The sequence below is a fragment of the Panthera pardus genome, unplaced genomic scaffold (genome assembly GCF_024362965.1).
Source record: "Panthera pardus isolate Hobbes unplaced genomic scaffold, ASM2436296v1 HiC_scaffold_11, whole genome shotgun sequence".
In the NCBI taxonomy this organism is placed as follows: Eukaryota; Metazoa; Chordata; class Mammalia; order Carnivora; family Felidae; genus Panthera; species Panthera pardus.
This window is the reverse complement of record NW_026526666.1, coordinates 64,660,406-64,680,455: the sequence shown is the minus strand read 5'-3', so window position 1 is coordinate 64,680,455 and position 20,050 is coordinate 64,660,406. Positions and strand designations below refer to the sequence as shown.

At 36.4% G+C, this 20,050-nt stretch overlaps 1 protein-coding gene across 13 annotated transcripts in view; it reads right to left on the bottom strand.

Moving 5' to 3' along the window:
• The window catches only part of TUT4 (terminal uridylyl transferase 4), a 136,473-nt gene that overhangs the window by 10,220 nt on the left and 106,203 nt on the right, over window positions 1-20,050 (bottom strand). For 8 of the 13 annotated variants that reach the window (XM_019449278.2, XM_019449283.2, XM_019449284.2 and 5 more), the window contains 11 exons: window positions 19,730-19,787; window positions 19,529-19,632; window positions 19,155-19,244; window positions 16,391-16,504; window positions 11,256-11,333; window positions 10,944-11,121; window positions 10,634-10,681; window positions 10,462-10,544; window positions 3,267-3,382; window positions 2,122-2,345; window positions 1,263-1,363 (listed from right to left, as the gene is read on the bottom strand). In XM_019449278.2, coding sequence (XP_019304823.2) covers window positions 1,263-1,363; window positions 2,122-2,345; window positions 3,267-3,382; window positions 10,462-10,544; window positions 10,634-10,681; window positions 10,944-11,121; window positions 11,256-11,333; window positions 16,391-16,504; window positions 19,155-19,244; window positions 19,529-19,632; window positions 19,730-19,787 — 1,194 coding nt within the window. The remainder of the gene's footprint in view (window positions 1-1,262; window positions 1,364-2,121; window positions 2,346-3,266; window positions 3,383-10,461; window positions 10,545-10,633; window positions 10,682-10,943; window positions 11,122-11,255; window positions 11,334-16,390; window positions 16,505-19,154; window positions 19,245-19,528; window positions 19,633-19,729; window positions 19,788-20,050) is intronic. The other 5 variants (XM_019449277.2, XM_019449282.2, XM_019449285.2 and 2 more) reach the window with 2 other exon arrangements.

The window sequence follows — 20,050 nt, the reverse complement described above, 5'->3', positions numbered from 1 at the left end:
GTACTACATGAATGTTTATTATTTTCTGTACTTTTCTAATATTTTACAGGAATAAATAGAAAAAAGCATATATACAGTACATAGCACTCAACAATGTTAGCTAATATTACTGCTGTTATGTAACATTTATGAAAATGTCAGACCCATAGTAGGTACGCAAATACTATAGGTGAGGATAGTGGGCTGCTTAATGTTCCCAATCTCTCCCTATATTGATCTTCATATACTCTTGGAATTTTTTTCTAGTGGGTGCCTGGGTGGCTCAGTTAAGCCTCCGACCCCCGGTTTCGGGTCAGGTCATGATCTCACCTTTTGTGAGTCTGAGCCCTGCATGAGGCTCTGCACTGTCTGCAGAACCTGCTTGAGAATCAATCAATCTCTCTCTCTCTGCCCCTCTCCTGCTCATTCTATGTCTCTCTCAAAATAAATAAACCTTAAAAAAATTCTTAAAGATTTTTTTCTAAAACACAGATATCAGATTTAGCATGTTTAATAGTTAACAGCTTTGAAGCTACACAGACCTAGGTTTGAATCTTTTAGTTTCTCTTATTCTCAGCTTCCCAATTTGTAAAATTTGATCATACTAACACCTTCCACTTCACATGGCCGCCCAAAGGATTAAGTGTGACAAACCAAAACATAATGTCACATTTAGAGTAAACAAACATTCGACTGGTATTGAATTAATTAATTTAAGAAGTGCAAGATGAATACAGATTTACATAAAGGTAAAAAGCAACTCAGCAAATATGAAACTTGTGAATCTGAACTCCAATATTCTGCTTTCACAGGATATATTTCACTAGGTATTCAAATTAGCTATGAGAAGACACATAAAAGCTTCAAGCAAGTGCAATACCATGCATGTACTGCCTTAACAGTATTAAACCCCAACACATCTCAATTTTTGTGTCTATTTTTATAAATGTTGCTGATATTTTTCCACTAGGCAAAGCCTAGAACCTCAAAGTCATTACCTTATTTTAATCTACCAACAAACATATTAGTAGTTGTTATCTTACTTTACAAATAAGAAGGCAGAGTCACTGAAGTTAAGTAGCTGGCCCATAGATACAAACCCAGATATACATCACTCCAAAAGTAATGCTCATTCCACCTCAGATGACTAGCAAGAATACCACTACAAAGCACCAAGTAATCTGGATGATTGTATTTGAAGTCTGAAAGATCAACCCTATCACCCATCAAAGATAGTACTATCTTCCTGCCAAGACTAATCCATTTGCAGGTTCAGTACTTACACATTCTGAGGACTGTCTAGTCCTTACGGACTGATCACCCTGTTGCTGGGCTGAACCAGCCACTTGTTGGGCATTTACGAGGTTGCGGACCAACTGGGCTGCTAAGAGAAGACATCAGAAAGAAAATCAACAGATAAAGAAAACAGCAGAGAAATGACAATCAATAAACTCCCTTTCTCTGTTAAAGAGTCTCAAATCTTAGATTTTATCAACTTTTAAACTATGATTATGCATGTGAAGGACTTGTAACAACATTTTCATTAAAGTCATTTTTTAATCTTGTAAATCACTAAATAAATATGCTGTGGAGGACGCCTGGGTGGCTCAGCTGATTAAGCTTCCGACTCTTGATTTCGGTTCAGGTCATGATGAGGTTCATGAGTTCGAGTCCCGCATCAGGCTCCGTGCTGACAGCACAGAGCCTACTTGGGATTCTTTATCTCCCTCTCTGTCCCTCTCCCAAGTGTACATGTGTGCATGCACACACTCTTCTGTCTCAAAAATAAATAAACTTAAAAAAAAAAAACCGGGAATAGAAAGAAGGACAAAAAGACAAATACTGCTTTTCTAAAGGAGACAATATATTTCAGAAAATACCTTCTGCAGGGCACCTGGGTGGCTCAGTCAGTTAAGCAACCAACTCTTGCTTTCAGCTCAGATCATGATCTCACGTTGTGAGAGCAAGCCCTAAGTCTGTCTCCACCCTGGGCATGGAGCCTGCTTAAGATATTCTCTCTTCCTCTCCCTGCTCGTGCACACATATACTATCTCTCTTTCAAAACAATAAATACATTAAAAATGTTATCAACACAAATGACCTTATTTCTACCAGAAACTATTTTTGGCTTGTTCTATTTACCAGCCACACTGCTATTCCTCTGACGGGCCAGCTTGACCTCTGGGCACTCCCTTCGTACATGTCCAGCATCTCCACATATGAAGCATCTGAGGTCTCTGGGGTCTCTAAACTCTCGAGTGTCATGGAGGTCTCGGGGATCAAGAAGATCTCGGGAGTCTTTCTCCTCTTCATTCCCATCCTTCTCTTCTTCACTGTCTTTCTTCTTTAGTCTAAACAGTAAACTGCTGATACCAATAATGTGGGGCTAGGGACTTGTAAACTGAGTGAATCACAGAACAAACTAAACTATACAAGAGTCTCACAATAAAGGGATTAACATGCTCATGGTTTCATGCATCTTTTTTAAGGCAAAAGAACTCATATTTAAAGCACATCTACTCATATGGCAGCAACTGGGTATTCTAGTAGTTTTATAATACATTATCAAATTAGAAAAAATTTTTAGTATTGAATTTTAATCTTATAACAATCAAACAGAGGCTGGTATTTATTAACTCCATTTTACAGAGTAAGAAGTAGACGCTTAGAGAAAGCATCTTCTCATTTAACAATCAGTAAATAGCACTGATGCAACCTAGGAGTTCATTCTGTCTGACAAGTTCTAAGATCTTTATATTAGGCAGGACTTGATTCCTACAGAAGGGATTTTCTTGGCCTATTAAATACAGGAAAGTATATTTCATAAATATATCCTCAGGGGGTAGAGAGAATAAATATTCCTCAAAGTATGTATTATATAGGTATACCTCACAGTAGATACCTCAAAGATTTAGTTAATTATATATTATAATTATTGGTTTGCATTACTGTGAGGTGAGAACCCCATGTCTCTTTTTTTTCTTGACTCCTAGCACAGTTTCCAATAAAGAAGGTATCAATAAATCCTTCTTCAATTTAAAAAAAAAAGAAAGAAACACAAAGCCACAATGAATTAATGAATAAATGAACAAACGAGTATTTTAAGATACCATTGTACCACAAATAAATCTCACTCTATTAACAAAATTCCACTCCAATATACATTTACCCAACGTCCAATTTAAGCCCTGAACTTTCTCACTTAAACATATATGAACACAGTTATAGCTACAATTGGCCTCACATTTATTTTCCCTGTAATGTCAATATATAATCATTTTGCCAACCTTCTCCTTTTAGGGCAGTCTTTCATGTAGTGGCCTATTTTTCCACACACACGACAGCATCGGTCATTGGGAGCCAGTTCTCCATCTGTTAATACTCTGGAATCAAAGAAGTACTCCTAGGGAGAAAATAAAAGTTTGCTAGAAAAAAACTATGAATTTTGGAATCCAAATGGAAATAACACCAAGATGTAAAAGTGGTTTTAAAAAAAGGGAATAGCCACTTGGGTGGCTCAGTCAGTAAAGCATCCGACTCTTGATCTTGGGTCAGGTCATGATCTCATGGTCGTAAGATCAAGCCCTGTATCAGGCTCTATACGGACAGTGCTTGGGATTCTCTCTAGTTCTCTGCCTCTCCCCTACACACACACACACACACACACACACACACACACACACACACTCTCTCTCTCTCTCTCTCTCTCTCTCAAAATAAATAAACTTTAAAAAAGGAAATAAATATCAACAAATATTTCACGATAACTAAAATCATGATACGAAAATAAGATTAAAAATTATCATCAATATCACAGCTGCAAACAGTACTAATCACTTTATATCCACATTATTTCCTCATTCATTTGTGGCATCTTTCCATAATATTTCAATAAAGTAGATAGTATTTTCCAAATTTATTTTTGAGAGAGCACAAGTGGAGGAGGGGCAGAGAGAGGGACAGAGGATCTGAAGCGGGATCTGCACTGACAGGCTGACAGCAGTGAGCCTGACGTGGTGCTTGAACTCATGAACTGCGGGATGATGACCTGAACCAAAGTCAGGAGTTCAACTGACTAAGCCACCCAGGTGTCCCTAAAATAGATACTATTTTAATCCTCATTTTATAGATGAGGAAATGGAGGCTCAGAGAGTTCAAGTCATTTGCCCAAAGTAAAAAAAGCTGATAAGTAAGCAGGATTTAAAGCTAAGCCTGACTACAAATCTCATATTTTCTGCCTTACCAGGCTACTTCTAGAAAAAAACTATGCTCTTTACAAAAAGCTCTATGCAAATAAAGCAATCCTCTGGTTTATTTAAAATATGATTGGATTTTCTTATAACATCTCAAGAACATGTAACATTTATTATGCAAGCAGGGTATACCTAAAGAGAAGGTAGAGAACCAATACGAAGCAAATCATTTTCCCAAATCATTTTTCCTTCATCCTAGCACCTGGCTTATTCTTCTAAGCTTTAGCTCAGTTTTGTTTTGCAATATCACAAAGACTAGTATGTCCTAACAGTACCCACATCTCTGGAAGGCAAGGGAATATGTCCATACAGCAATCTTCAAACCTATCTAAAGTCAGATATAAAAGAGACACACTTACTAGGATGGCTATCATAAAAAGAAAATGGATATGGATGAAATGGAACCCACATATATTGCTAGTGGGAATATAAAATAACACAGCTACTTTAAAAAAGTTTGGCAGCAGGGCGCCTGGGTAGTGCTTAGTCAGTTGAGCGTCCGACTTTGGCTCAGGTCATGACCTCATGGTTCACGAGTTTGAGCCCCGTGTCGGGCTCTGTGCTGACAGCTCACAGCCCGCAGCCTTCTTCAGATTCTGTGTCTCCCTCTCTCTCTGACCCTCCCCTGCTCATACTCTGTCTCTCTCTTTCAAAAATAAATAAAACATTAAAAAAAAAAGTTTTGCAGCACCTCAGGAAGTTAAAAATAAATTTATCAAAATGACCCAGCAATTCTGTTAGATACATAACCAAAAGAAAACATACATCCGCATGAAAATTTGTGCACAAATATTCACACCATTACTCATAATATCCAAGAAGTAGAAACAACTCAAATGTCCAACACAGGTGATGAATAAATAAAATCTGATATATCCATATAATGGAATACCATTCAACCATAAAAAGGAATGAAGTACTGATACATGAACAAACCCTGAGAACATTAGCCCAAATGAAAGAAGCCAGTCACAAAAGGCTCCACATATGATTCCATTCATACAAAATGTCCACACAGTCAAATCTACAGAGACAAAAAAAATAGATTGATGGTTTTGAGGGGTAGGAGTAAAAACAGGAGTGGGGATAGGGGTTTCCTTGAGAGAAAAACAAAATGTTCTAAATTGGATTGTGGTGAAGGCTGCACAATCCTGTGAATAAACTATAAACCAGTGAATTAACTGTTCACTGTATATCAGTGAATTATAGAGTATATGAATTATATCAATAAAGCTGCATTTTAAAAAACAGATAAAAGAATTCTTCAGTTATTATTGATGAAACCAATGTCCCTAATTAAAATCTTCATCATCATATTTTCTTCCAAGACAAAATGAAAGCCTATGTCAGTTCACCCAGTTGCTTAATGCAGAAACCTAGGAATCATCCTGAACTTGGTCTCCTTCACCCATCACCTTTAATTAATCACCAGTTGTAACCACTTTATTCTTGAATCTCTAATCCACGTTGCTCCATTCCCCGATCCCAGTTAAGGTGGCTTACACCTGAGGGTCAGCAAACTTTTCCTGTACCAGCGAGTAAATATTTTAGGTGTTGTGACAAAATTGAAGGTATTATGTACCTTCTCTCTTAACAAGAGAGAAAGCAAATTTCCACTAAATTTTTATTGAAGAATTTCAAAATATACTACTACTAATAACGGAGTTTTTTTGTTTTTTTTGTAATAGAAGTTTACTAATTGAAGAAAGTAATTCTTTCTGGGGGAGACATTTTGCCTGAGGTTCAAAATTAGTGTTCCCTATCATTAAAATCAATAGTAAATGCTCATCTCTTAATGCTAATCTGTAACTATGTTTTATGTATTTCATCTTTGAAAATGTTTTTCACAGATGAAGAGACTAAAGATTCAAGGTAAAGGGACTAACAAATGGAACAAGAATGCAAATGAAGGACTAGTCTCTGATAAAGAAAATGTATCTGTGGGGCACCTGGATGGCTCAGTCAGTTGAATGTCCGACTTCAGCTCAGGTCATGATCTCATGGTTGGTTGAGTTCAAGCCCCATATAGGGCTTGCTGCTATCATAACAGAGCCCCTCTGTTCCCCTCTCTCTCTGCCCCTCCCCTGTTTGTGCTCTCTCTCTCTCAAAAATAAATGAACATTTAAAAAAAAAAATGTATCTGCAGATGCAGGCAGATTTATAGGTTTACAGAAACTTGAAGGAATATTGGTCTGATACTATCTTTGTCTCTGAGGGAAAACTTCTAAGCATAAGAAGGGCAGAGGTGAAAGGGTGGACAAAACACAACAGGTATTGAATTTTGAGTAAAATAAGACCTGAATTAGTTTTTATCAAATAGGAGATATAGGTAACTAAAGAAATGTAATAAGAGGAGCACCTGGGTGGCTCAGTTAAGTGTCTAACTCTTGGTTTCGGCTCAGTTCATGATCTCATGGTAATGGGATCGAGCCCCGCATCAGGCTCTGCACTACCATTGCAGAGCCTGCTTGGGATTATCCATCCCTCTCTCTCTGCCCCTCCCACTGTCTCAAAATAAATAAATATACTTTTAAAAAATGTAGGGGCGCCTGGATGGTTCAGTTGGTTAAATGTCCAACTTTGGCTCAGGTCGTGATCTTGCAGTCTGTGAGTTCAAGCTGCGCATCGGGCTCTGTGCTAACAGCTCAGAGCCTAGAGCCTGCCTTGGATTCTGTGATTCCCTCTTTCTCTGTCCCTTCCCTGCTCATGCTCTGTCACTCTCTCTCTCTCAAAAATAAATAAACATTAAAAAAAATTTTTTTTTAATGTAGTAAGAATGTCACATGGTACTGAAAGTCTAATTTAGGCCAGTAAACATTAATTTATAGTTGTACTATATAAATAAAACCACCTAGCTTTATGACTTTTTTCCATAGTGCTTAGCTGCCCAAGCACAGACAGATGGTGGATGAGTGAATTCATGTAAGGCTGAACACATAAGGGTGCAAAAGAAAGGAAGGCCTGGGTAGCTCAGTCAGTTGAGCGTTCAACTCTTGCTTTTGGCTCAGGTCATGATTCCAGGTTTGGGACTGAGCCCCATGTCAGGCTCTTCCCTGAGCATGGAGCCTGCTTGAGATTCTCTCTCTCCCTCTACCCCTCTTCCCTTGCCTGTGCTCTCTCTCTCTTAACAAAACAAAACAAAAAAATAAACAAAAACGAAAAAAAACGGTGCAAAAGAGGACAATGGTGCAAAGGAATTGAAAATGTAGGCCACATTGGGGCACCTAGGTGGCTCAGTCAACTGAGTGTCCAACTCTTGATTTTGGCTCAGGTCATGATCCCAGGGTTGTGGGATTGAGCCCTGTGTCAGGCTCTTCCCTGAGCATGGAGCCTGCTTGAGATTCTCTCTCTCCCCCCTGCTTGCACATGCTTTCTCTTGCTCTCTCAAATAAAAAAACAATTTTTTTTAATTAAAGTATATGGCACAGCACTGTCAACAATAGCCCAAATGGAGATATGGACATATGGAGAAAGCCCAAATGTCCATCAACTGATGAATAAAGATGTGGGGTGTGTGTGTGTGTATACACACACACACATACATACATATAATGGAATATTACTCAGCCATCAAAATGAATGAAATCTTGCCACCTGTAATGTGGATGGAGCTAGAATGCATTATGCAAAGTGAAATAAGTCAGAGAAAGACAAATACCATATGATTTCACCCATACATGGAATTTAAGAAACAGAACAGATGAACATATAAAAATGGGGGGAGAGGAGAAAGGGAAACAAACCATAAGAGACTCTTAATAATAAAGAACAAACTGAGGATTGATGGAGGAAGGTGGGTGAGAAATGGGCTAGATGGGTGATGGATATTCAGGAGGCACTTGTTGTGATAAGCATATGTAAGTGATGAATCACTAAATTCTACTCCTGAAACCAACATTTGCACTATATGTTAACTAAAATTTAAGTTTAAAAAAAAAAAAAAAAAAAAGGAAAAATAAAGAAAGTATATGCAAGAGAACAGACCAGGAAATCTAACTTGAATAGGAAGAAAAATGAAGACAGAAGATAGCTGACAGAATGGGAGAAAATGGGTCAGTATAGTAAAGGACCTGATGATGTAGAATAGTTGAAGTGGGAATACGTAAGTGAAAAAGATGAATAGAAAATATACTTGTCTTCATTTTCATTAGTGTAAGAATGAAACACATCTATTTTGTATACTTATAAGCCTTGTCAGTACATAGCAGAGAAATCAGTACAAGTAGGAATTCAATAAATATGCATTGAAAGAATAAATTTTACTATGGCAAGTATAAGCATGAAAGACTATTTAACAAGGGTATTTTTTAATAGCATCAGTTGTAACACTGATATAATGAAAACAATCTAAATGCCTGTTAAAGGAGAACAGACTAGAATACACAAGCCATAGAATACTATATATTAACTTTTAAAAAGGAAAAATTTGATCAAAAAACGGTTAGCCAACTCATAGGCCCAGACTTCTGATAGGCCCCAAACCGATATTTGGCTTTTATACCAAATGATATTCAAGACCAAAGACTGATATCTGTTAGAACTGCTTATAACATACTGAGTTATTATGAGTTACTAAAATCTTATATTCATAGACTAAAGTTAGCACATTTCCAGTTTACTAAGTATTCTAATTTAATATTCTACTAAAAAGTCTGACAACATGAAACTGCTAGGTTCTATGGAACACATGCATGTATATATATGTATATACACACACTAACAATTGGAATTCCCACAATATTCAGGTAAAATGTTTTATAAGTGCATCATCAGATTTGTTCTGATCTGACTGTGCTCTTATTGCTATTTTAATGAGTATGTTAGTAAAATTATTGTTGGATTTTCCGTTTGTTTGACATTTTTGTTCTTATACAACTTTTGTGTCATTTCAAATTTTACTGTTATTTTATTTCTCTCCATTATAATTATTATCACCCCCCAAAAGGTAGGGAAAAAAAATGCTCCAAGGGAATAAAGCTCTAGACTTTTCTACTTTTCTTACCCTATATCCCAAAAAAAGAGAGTGGAAATTGTACTGAACAAGATTGAGGATATTAATTAGGCAACAGTAGAAACACAGTTTCTTCTCTCTTGAGATTGCTTCTCTTGGAAGTTTCTGTGAAACTTAGACCTCCTCCCATTAGAAAGCAAGCAAAAAAACAGAATGAGACCAAGAAGAATGGGAAACACTATGCCACCCAGTTCAGGTAAAAGGAATCCTCTCAGTTCCATGCCATCAAATTCAGCTTACCAGGGCTACACCAAAATTAGGGCAGAAGCCTCAGCAAATAATAAAGTATTTCTTTGGTGCTGTCCTCTCTGTTTGTATTTTCATTTAGATTTCAAGGGATAAGGGGCACCTAGGTAGCTCAGTGAGTTAAGCACCCAACTCCTGATTTCGGCTCAGGTCATGATCTCAAGGTTTGTGAGATCGAGCCCTGAGTTAGGCTCTGCACTGACAGTGGCAGAGCCTGCTTAGGACACTCTCTCTCTCTCCTTCTCTCTCTGTCCCTCCCCTGTTCTCTCTCTCTCAAAATAAATATATAAACATTAAAAAAAACAGACTTCTAGAGATGGAAGAGGGGCAGTAGGCAGCAATTCAAATTCAGGATTTAAAGGGGCACCTGGGTGGCTCAGTCGGTTAAGCATCCAACTTTGGTTCAGGTCATGAAATCATAGGTTCGTGAGTTCAAGCCCCATATCAGGCTCTGTGCTGACAGCTTGGAGCCTGGAGCCTGTTTCAGATTCTGTATCTCCCTCTCTCTCCACCCCTCCTCCATTCGAGCATTCTCTCTCCTTCTCTCGCTCGCTCAAAGATAAACATTAAAAAAGATGTTTTTAAAACACATTAAAAAAAAATTCAAACTTTAAGGATACTGACTCTTGAATATCTACCCTCACTCATTCAACAAATGCTTATCTGATACATCCTATGTGCCAGGCACTACGATAGGTACTAGAGGTATGACAGTAAAGAGACCTGTCTTCATGGAGCTACAGTCTAATGAGGGAGACAAAATTTAACAGATTAAACAAATACACAACATTTAGCAAATAGGTATCTCATTATGGACTATGACAAGTGCAATAAAAAAACAATACAGGGAGCTTATAATCATCTCTTTCCCCTATTCCTAACACCAACTTGAAAACAGGATAAGGCTTCCTGTATTACAAAGAACAGTTCTTATAAGAAAAAATATTCAGAATTCAAATTATGTAAACTTACAGCTTCTCTGCCAATGAGTGGATAAAAGGGGGTACCAAAAAGTTTCCTTCCATTGATAAATGCCTTCATGATAAAATTGGTCACTATTGAAAAAAGAAGAAAATAATAAAGATGCAGACCTTAATGTATAAGACAGCTTTAAAAACAGGAGATTTCTATATTTCAAACTTACTTTTCCTAGAAACTCCAGCACCAAGGTTATGATTCAAGTCAAAAGGATCTAGAAAAGAAATATTTATTTTTTAATTAAAAATTATGTTCACTATAACATAAACTTAGGAGCCATAACTAGAGTCTAATACTATATAACTCAGACCATTCAAATCAGCAAATTATTCTTTTAAAAATTATAGATTAAAAGAGGAAGAATCTTCCAAATTCTAATGTGTTTTAGTTCTCCCCTCAATTTCCTTCCCAAATGAAACTCTAGCTTTTTGTTTTGTTTTATTTTGTTCCTCAGGTAATATCAGTTAAATGATTACCTTCAATTGCAATGCATTTGGATGTCCACTGCTTCTCAAAAGTTGTCAACAGCTTTTTCTGCCGAATGCTAATTACATATTCCTTGAAATCAAACTCTTCAGTATAGAAGCGAAGCAGTCCCAACCAAAGCTCTCCTAACGTTTCTGTATTCTTTCCAAGTGAAGGTAAACGCTTTTTCTATAAGTGAGAACAAAGAGAGAGAGATGTCAATACCTACCCAAAATATGGACCCCAAGTAAAATTATTAAATTATTCAAATCCTAACATGTATCAGTGAGCATTCTGTAACATAAAGGTTATGAAAAAATTACCAGCTCTTCTGTTTTATCAAAGAAAAATGCATTCCATCCATCAACCATTCGCTGTGGAATCTGTTTTCCATCAAAGATCTGCAAAAACAATTTTATTTTCAGATTTCAAGTCATCCAACCCAAAAGCCTAAGTATTCTCAAATCATTTCAGAATGTAGCTATAAAAGACACATTGAAATACTTCTTCCAAAAGGAACATGTCAGGATAGTATAATTTGATGCCAAGTTATTAATGAATAAAATGTATCTGGAAGGTCAAAGCGTGAGACTCTCCAAATTGACACATTTGATGTTATCTATTTGGCCTGTCCAAACACATCCAGCCGAAAAATAAGGAAGTAAAACTAAAGAAAAAAACAATGAAAACCGAATTTTCATCAAAGGATCATAGATGCAGAAACACATATTGATATGTACACCCAAAAGAAATCAATGGAACTGATTGTTTTGGGGAAGGGGTCTAGTACTTTTAATCAGTTATCTGTGTCAGATGAAGCTGAAAAGTCCCTGGACATTGATTTCTTTAGAGAGAAAATTAGGTAGATTTCCCTGACATCTTCATAAAAATTGTAAAATCTTCATGATAAAAAAAATTTTTTTATGTTTATTTATTTCTGAGACAGAAAGAAACGGAGCATGAGTGGGGGAGGGACAGAGACAGAGGGAGACACAGAATCCGAAGCAGGCTCCAGGCTCTGAGCTGTCAGCACAGAGCCCAATGTGGGGTTTGAACCCACAAACCACAAGATCATGACCTGAGCCTAAGTCGGACGCCCAACTGACTGAGCCACCCAGGTGCCCCTGATATTTTTTTTAAACATGTTTTTTTTTAAGGCTTTATTTTATTTTTGAGACAGACAGAGACAGCACAAGTAGGGGAGGGGCAGAGACAGAGAGGGAGACAGAGAATCCCAAACAGGCTCCACACTGCCAGCACAGAGCCTGATGCAGCGCTTGAACTCACAAACTGTGAGATCATGACCTGAGCTGAAACAAAGGGTCCAACACTTAACTGACTGAGCCACCCATGTGCCCACAAAAGCTTCATAATTAATTATGCATAATAATTCACTGTCCCGACCAAGGAGAGGAAGGGGGCGGTGAGTAATGCTACTTTACTAGAAGAAAAGTATCCCATGAGATTTTTTTTTTAAAAAAGATGCAATAAAGTAGAAAGTTGCAACAGGTTCACAGTCAGCAGACTTCATTTCTAGTCTTAGTCCTGCCAAGTAGTGATTCCGGATAAGACAATTATCCTCTTAAACCCTTAGGTATTCTCAATGAAAATGAGATATTAGATTAATTAGGTCAGTTGTTTCCTTTTTTCTTTTCCTCTTAAGCTGTAGAAACTTCTCCTAAAATGCAACCTTCCTGGAAGCTTAATAGGTAAAACAGATAAAAAGCAGAGGTACTCTGATAGAAGCCTGAGTACAGGAAACATACCCCATTTTTCCTTATCTCACTTCTCACATGTACACTAATGAGTCCCCAGAGCTTACCAGAAAATACTTCAAAACCATCAGATAAGGTGGTCCTCCCTCATCACCCCTTCCATTTTAGATGGCACAGTGATTTACAAAATTAACATGTCTGGCCCATCTAATCTCACTCTCAGCTTTATGTTCCTTGTAGGCAAAAACTGTAACTTTCCACTGGAGCCAAAATTCCTACCTCATCACAGCCTGCCATATAGAGAATACTTAATACATGTTTGTTGAATGAATATATTTACTCTGAAAGCATGTTCATAAAGTGATCAAGTTTCCAGAAACTTAAGCTAATAAGTTGCTTTTTATTTATATGTAACTTAAATACAGTTACCACTTATCTACCATAAATTCTGACACTTCATAAAACAAACAACGGAGAGCCTGGCAATTACAGATATTGATATCTAAAACAAAAGATATGGGATCTTGCCCTGAAAAAAGAAATGAAGGCTTCAAAGGAGCCAAAGTGTAATATTTTACCCTTATAGATTATTTTACCCTTATGGATACTATTATAGATATTACATGGAAAATAATACAAGCTACCACTTTAGACCTTGATTCTTTTTGATATAATTCTTATTTCTGAGTAACCACCGTGATCCAAACTCAACTATGGTGGCTGATTAACACAGGAAGTGGACCCTGGGGAGTGGGCCTTGGAAGGTGTTTAATCACTGATTTGCCAATTTTTTTTTATGAGCTCTCATATTTCATTTTCTAACTTTCCACTCTTTCAGCCCTTAGAAAAAGCATTAATTCTATCCTCCCTTTCTCTTACACACGCACACACTTACTCTTTCCATTTCTCTCTTCTCTTTCTCTCTCTCAACACCATCATTTTCTTCAGTACTCCCTCTAAAACTCCATGACACATCTCAATCATATTTGTACAAGGAGTGACCCTGTATGTTTTCCATATTTACTTTTATATTTAATTGTAGTATTTTAGTATCTACTGCTATATTTAATTTTTGTTTGAGAGACAGAGAGAGAGAGAGAGAGAGAGAACGAGAGAACGAGCAGGGAAGGGGTAGAGAAAGAGGGAGACACAGATTCCAAAGCAGGTTCCAGGCTCTGAGCTGCCAGCACAGAGCCCGACGTGGGGATTCAAACTCACCGGCCATGAGATCATGACCTGAGCCAAAGTCGGATGCTTAACCAACTGAGCCACCCAGGTGCCCCTCTACTGCTATATTTAAATTGCAATTTTTTTACACATAACATAATGATATGTTATGTGTACACATAACAAATACACATAACAAATGATTATGATATAAATTTTATAAGTGTACAGTTCAGTGGCATTAAGCACACTCACATTTTTGTACACCATCACCATCATCCATCCACAGAATTCTTTTCATGAAACACTGAAAAGAAATGAAACACTGAAACTATTAAACAATAATTCCCTCTTTCTCTCCTAGCCCCTGAAAACCACCATTCCACTTTCCATCTCTTTGGATTTGACTACCTCACATAAGTGGAATCACACAATATTTCTCCGACTGTTTTATCTTACTTAACATACTGCCCTCAAGATTCATCCATTCAATGGCAATTTTTAAGCTGATATAAGCTAAGAAAACATAGTGGTTCATAGTATCAAGTGTGAAAACACTCCCTAATTCTTTTTTAGCATTTTTATATGAAAATGTACTTTACTTACGATGATTTTCTAGAATACAGCAAAACCATTCTCTTAGGAAAGCTCCTTTTGACCTACATAACTTTGTACTGTTAACCATGAAAAATACACTTAGCAGAACATTACTTATACCCAGTCACTTCAAGTCTAGGTTCAATTACAAATGGAGTCAAAGATCATCATCTTCATTAAACATATCCTTACCCTTAAAAGTTGATCGATGCCAATGACCAATACTTAAATGATGCCAAGAATGGACAATGGGGTCCCATATGACAAGCAAAAATGCCAGAAGCAAAATCCATATATCATCAGTTCATATGTATCACAAAGCCCCCCACAATCAGAGCTCATTATGATGGAAAACATTCCATGGACTGCCTCTCATTTCATCAAGCACTGTTATGCAGATAATGGGAGAGTTCTTGAAGTTGGCTACTATAGTCCTGCCTACATTTTCCCAGTAATAATATTTAAAAATCATTAAAAAAATGATGATGATGATAATAAAACATTTAGCATGTTAAAACATTTAGCACCCACTATATGCAAAAGCATCCGATTTCTCTGTACCTTATATCAATACTGAAATAATACTACTACATTATTACTGTTGATGAAACTCAGACTAGTGGCCGTTAGGCAACTTTTTGAAAGCCACAATGTCAGAATTAGGATTCAGATCAGGTATCTCTGGCTCCAAAATCATGCGCCTGCTCTTTCCATTATATAGTGCTACCTTAGTGGTATCTCATTCATGGGTAATGTAATTACAGAACATAGACAAACTACCATGAAAACAAATTTTGTGTTCCATTTTAGTCATGGTATTCTGTCGAAGTCATAGCAAATCATAGTAAATGGCTGCTATGGTATTCCTGGGCAATAATGCATTTAAGATCCCCAAATTTAAAGCCGTTAACAATGGACTAATACAGAGAATGATCTTGGCCTTTGTCAGGCCTCATTAATTCATGATAAATTTTAAGCATCCTACTGTGAACAACCTTGTCAAAAACCACATCATTCAACATAGATTAAGCAACTTAAAATTTTCTGCCAAGAAAGGATATTTGAAATTTTTGATTCCTTTCCATTGTTATCTTAAAAAGGGGCAAGGAAATGCTGCTATAAGCACATGACATTCATTAGAACTTTTTAAAATTTACTAGGGCTATCTGACATTCACCATTTGGCTTGCTTATTGTGTGATTTTCTTTTCTGCCATGACTATCGGTTTATGTGAAGTCAGAATATGTGAACTGCCAAGCAATTCTGATTCTTCTCTTTATGTGAAAATAAACACTTTCCTAAAAAATTAGAACTGGATTCTCCCTAATGCTTGCAAATACACATTGTGCCAAGAGTGAGGAGGAAAAGACAGATGATTAAGAAATCCCTTAAATCTATAACAGAGTATAAATTGGCTACAAAAAGAGAATCCTTAAGTCACCAAATCTGAATGAAAAGGAGTACAATCTGTTTCTTCTGATGTACACTCTTACACTTACTGCAATTAACGTACCCTTACAGAGATGAGGAAGAATTTCCTTGGGTTTTCTCTCAACAAAAATTCACAAAGTTGACCAAAGTATACACAAGAATATACCAAACCTCATTGCCAGGCAGGGGAAGGGAGAATACTATGGAGAGAAGAAACTTTATATTTGCATCTGAGATGATATAATGTATGAGTTCATCGATGGCTACAAGACTTCCATAATCATCTGCAATATTCTAATACTGTGAAATACAAAACTGTTGCAAAAGATATTTAATAGTTCTGTTCATCTATTATTCTTTTGGTAGTCTATATTCTCCCATAATGAATTTTGCAAAAAAGTTCATTATATGATTATAACATTAAAGGAAGAAGAAAACTCAGAATTGTCCATGCTGGAAAAATTCCTTCATGATCTCATAAACTACACAAGATCTACTATGTGTAGATCAATTTTCACAAGAAACTCCTTTACACTTTAAAAACCTACCTCTTGTAGAACTGGGATAACAGGTGGTTTTCTCTGCTGCAGAAAGTACAGCACCATAAGGATATAAGCATATGAAGATAAACTTCCCCTGGAAGCATCTCCAATGTCACATCGCTAAAGAAACAGAAATATTATTGAAAATAAAACTTCAGAATCTTATCCATGCAGGAGTACTGACTACATGAAGATGCTATTTTTTTAACCCGTCAAAATGTCAAATATCCAAAAGTTGACAACAAACTATTATGAGGATGGGCAAACAGGCACTCTCGTACATTACAGATGGCAGTATAAATTAGCATAAAATCTATGAAGAATAATTTGGCTATATCAAAATTACAAAAGTATATCCTACTTAACCTAGCAATTCTGTTCTAAGAATTTATCCTGCAAAAACACCAAAAAACATGTGAAATAACTTAAAAAAAATTTTTTATTATAGCACTATTTTAACAGCAAAAAAATAGAAACAAGACTCATTAGTGGGGCACAGGTTTTAAAAAACTGATGACTACACTATGGAACAGGGTGTCACCATTAAAAAAGAACAAAGAAGAAAAAAAGGAACAAAAAAGCTCTAGTATACTAATAGAAAATAATTTCTATCTATTATTCAGTGAGAAAAGCAAAATACAAAACAATGTTTTCAGTATATTTATACCTGTAATAAAAAGGAGATAAGAAATTTATGTATTTGCTTATACTGACATATTTCTGGGAAGGCACAGAGGAACTTTTGCTAGGAGACAGGTGTGGACAAGAGATTTTCCAGCAGAAATCCCTTTAGACCTTTTAAATTCAAAACCACATGAATAAGTTGACTATTCAAAACAAAATTTTTAATTGAAAAATATCATGAAAGAATCCTCAGAGACTTCCACTAAGACTTTAGCTGACATATAAAGGGAGAGGAATGATTTCTGATATGAAACACTTTTAAGTTTCATTGCCACAACTCCACAAGAGTACAGACCCATCACGCTAAAATTACTTTTTTTTCATTTTAACTTGTTTTATTTTTTATTTTTTAAAATTTACATCCAAGTTATTTAGCATATAGTGCAACAATGATTTCAGGAGTAGATTCCTTAGTGCCCCTTACCCATTTAGCCCATCCCCCCCTCCCACAACCTCTCCCATAACCCTCAGTTTGTTCTCCATATTTATGAGTCTCTTCTGTTTTGTCCCTCCCTGTTTTTATATTTTTGTTTCCCTTCCCTTATGTTCATCTATTTTGTCTCTTAAAGTCCTCATATGATTGAAGTCATATGACTTTTGTCTTTCTCTGACTAATTTCACTTAGCATAATACCCTCCAGTTCCATCCATGTAGTTGCAAATGGTCATGCTAAAATTATTCTGTGAGGTGAATCCAGAAGTAGCCATATCAAATACGATTTGAGAATGTGTCTGAATGCCATTCTTTTCTTTTTTTAAAATTGTTTTAAATGTTTATTTATTTTTGAGAGAGAAAGAGTGCCAGCAGAGGAGGGGCAGAGAGAGAGGGAGGCACAGAATCTGAAGCAGACTCCAGGCTCTGAACTATCTGCACAGAGCCCGATGTGGGGCTCAAACACACAAACTGTGAGATCATGACCTGAGCCGAAGTCAGATGCTTAACTAAGCCACCCAGGCATTCCATCATTCTTTTCTAAGATGACCTCTGTCCACAGACATGCTAAAGGAATATCTAAACAAATATGTCTTCCTGCTGGAAGAGTGGATTTTACTAAATGAAAATGTGACCAACTCACTCCACTACTAGAAGTCTTCCACCAACACATTCACAAAATTAACTGTTTACTGAATAGCTACCACAAAGCAGGTACGCTAAACTGGGGATACAGGTCTCCATCTTCATAGAGTTTACACTCTTAGTGAAAAACAAGAAAACAGAATTCAGTTTATAAGTGTTATAACAGAAGAAACACAGCATTTTATTGTTTTGTTTTCTTAGAAAATTTTATGACTAGACCCAAATCTCAGATTTCCTAACTCAGAGATTCTTACCTAACTCAGTATGATATGCCAACTCCCAGACCTGGGGCTGAAAATCTTTACTCCACTGAGAAATTTACGAAAGTGTTGCACATAGGAATAAAGCACACACAGGAAAAAACTAAGAAGACTCACCCTACTCTAACAGGTATAAATTTAAACCATTTAATAGAGTGCTTCCCTTTAAAAGCTCAGATAAGTAATGAGGCACCTGAGTGGCTCTGTTGGTTGGGCATCCAACTCTTGATTTCAGCTTAGGTCATGATCTCAGTCATGAATTCGAGCCCTGCATCTGGCTCTGTGCTGACAGTGTGAAGCCTGCTTGGGATTCTCTCTTCTTCTCTGTCCCTACCTTGCTACACACAAGTGTCAGCACGTGCACATGCCCTCTCTCTCTCAAAACAAATAAACAGGGGCATCTGGGTGCTCAGTTGGTTAAGCATCCACCTCTTGATTTTGGCTCAGGTCATGAATTCATGGTTTGTGGAACTGAGCCCCACATTGGGCTCTGCATTACACGGACACCATGGAGCCTGCTTGGGATTCTCTCTCTCCCTCTCTCTGCCCCTCCCCCACTCACTCACACTCTCTTAAACAAAATAAAAAAATAAGCTTTAAAAACAAGTACACATTAAAAATAATAATAAAATAAAAGCTCAGCCAAGTAAAACTGAGAAGATGTTTGCCACAAGTCTGACATCCATATATATCATCTTAACTATCATGAGTATTATAACAAAGCAGATCATTAACTATTTAATAAATACCTTTGCAAACACTTTCATAGTATATCCCAAGTATTGTACTCTAGGATCAATAGCTGCATAAGTAGCTAGCATTCTTGTGTTATGTTGAGCCTGAAAAATAATTACATATTGGAAAGCATTTCAAATTTATTAAAATTAAACTAAGAAATCAGATAAAAAGATATAATACAATCCAAATAAAATATATAATTGTAAAACTTAAAACACCTATAAATGAATCAAAAACTAATCTTCAATGTGAAGGAAATATCAAGATGATTCATAAAAATATTTTTGTCTTAAAATACATTTGAAACATCTAAACATAAATGGTCAGTGATCTGTAAACTTTTAAAATAACAAATACCTGGGTCTATACAGAAAGAGAAACTCACCAATGTATTATACAAACTGATATCGCCTTCTAAACCACTTCGTCTATGTTCAAATTTTACTATAGGCACTTTGGCAGTAGTTATAGGCAAAATGTTTCTTAAACCTGATTTAAGACAAACACAAAAATTTCATTATGTTAAATAATTTTCATAAAGATAAAAAATATTTTGTTGTTTTAAAGCTATAATTTAAATTCATACCTGGATGTCTCTTAAGAATTTTTGCCAAATTTTCAATTATTTCCTTACAGTTTAATTTCTAAAAAACAAAAGAAACAAATAATAAAGTTTGTCTAACTCAATTTGGCCTTGTGCAAATTCTACTGTAATGAAGCATTTAATACTAGCATTTCAAATCTCCAGCTAGCTATAAGCTCTACTTACATATGTGTAAGGGTACACAAATATACCCTTGCTACTCAAAGTATGTGGTCTATAGACCTGCAGTATCAGCATCGTCTGGAAACTTGACAGAAAGACAGAATCTCAGGCCCCACCCCAATCTAGTGAATCATAATCTGC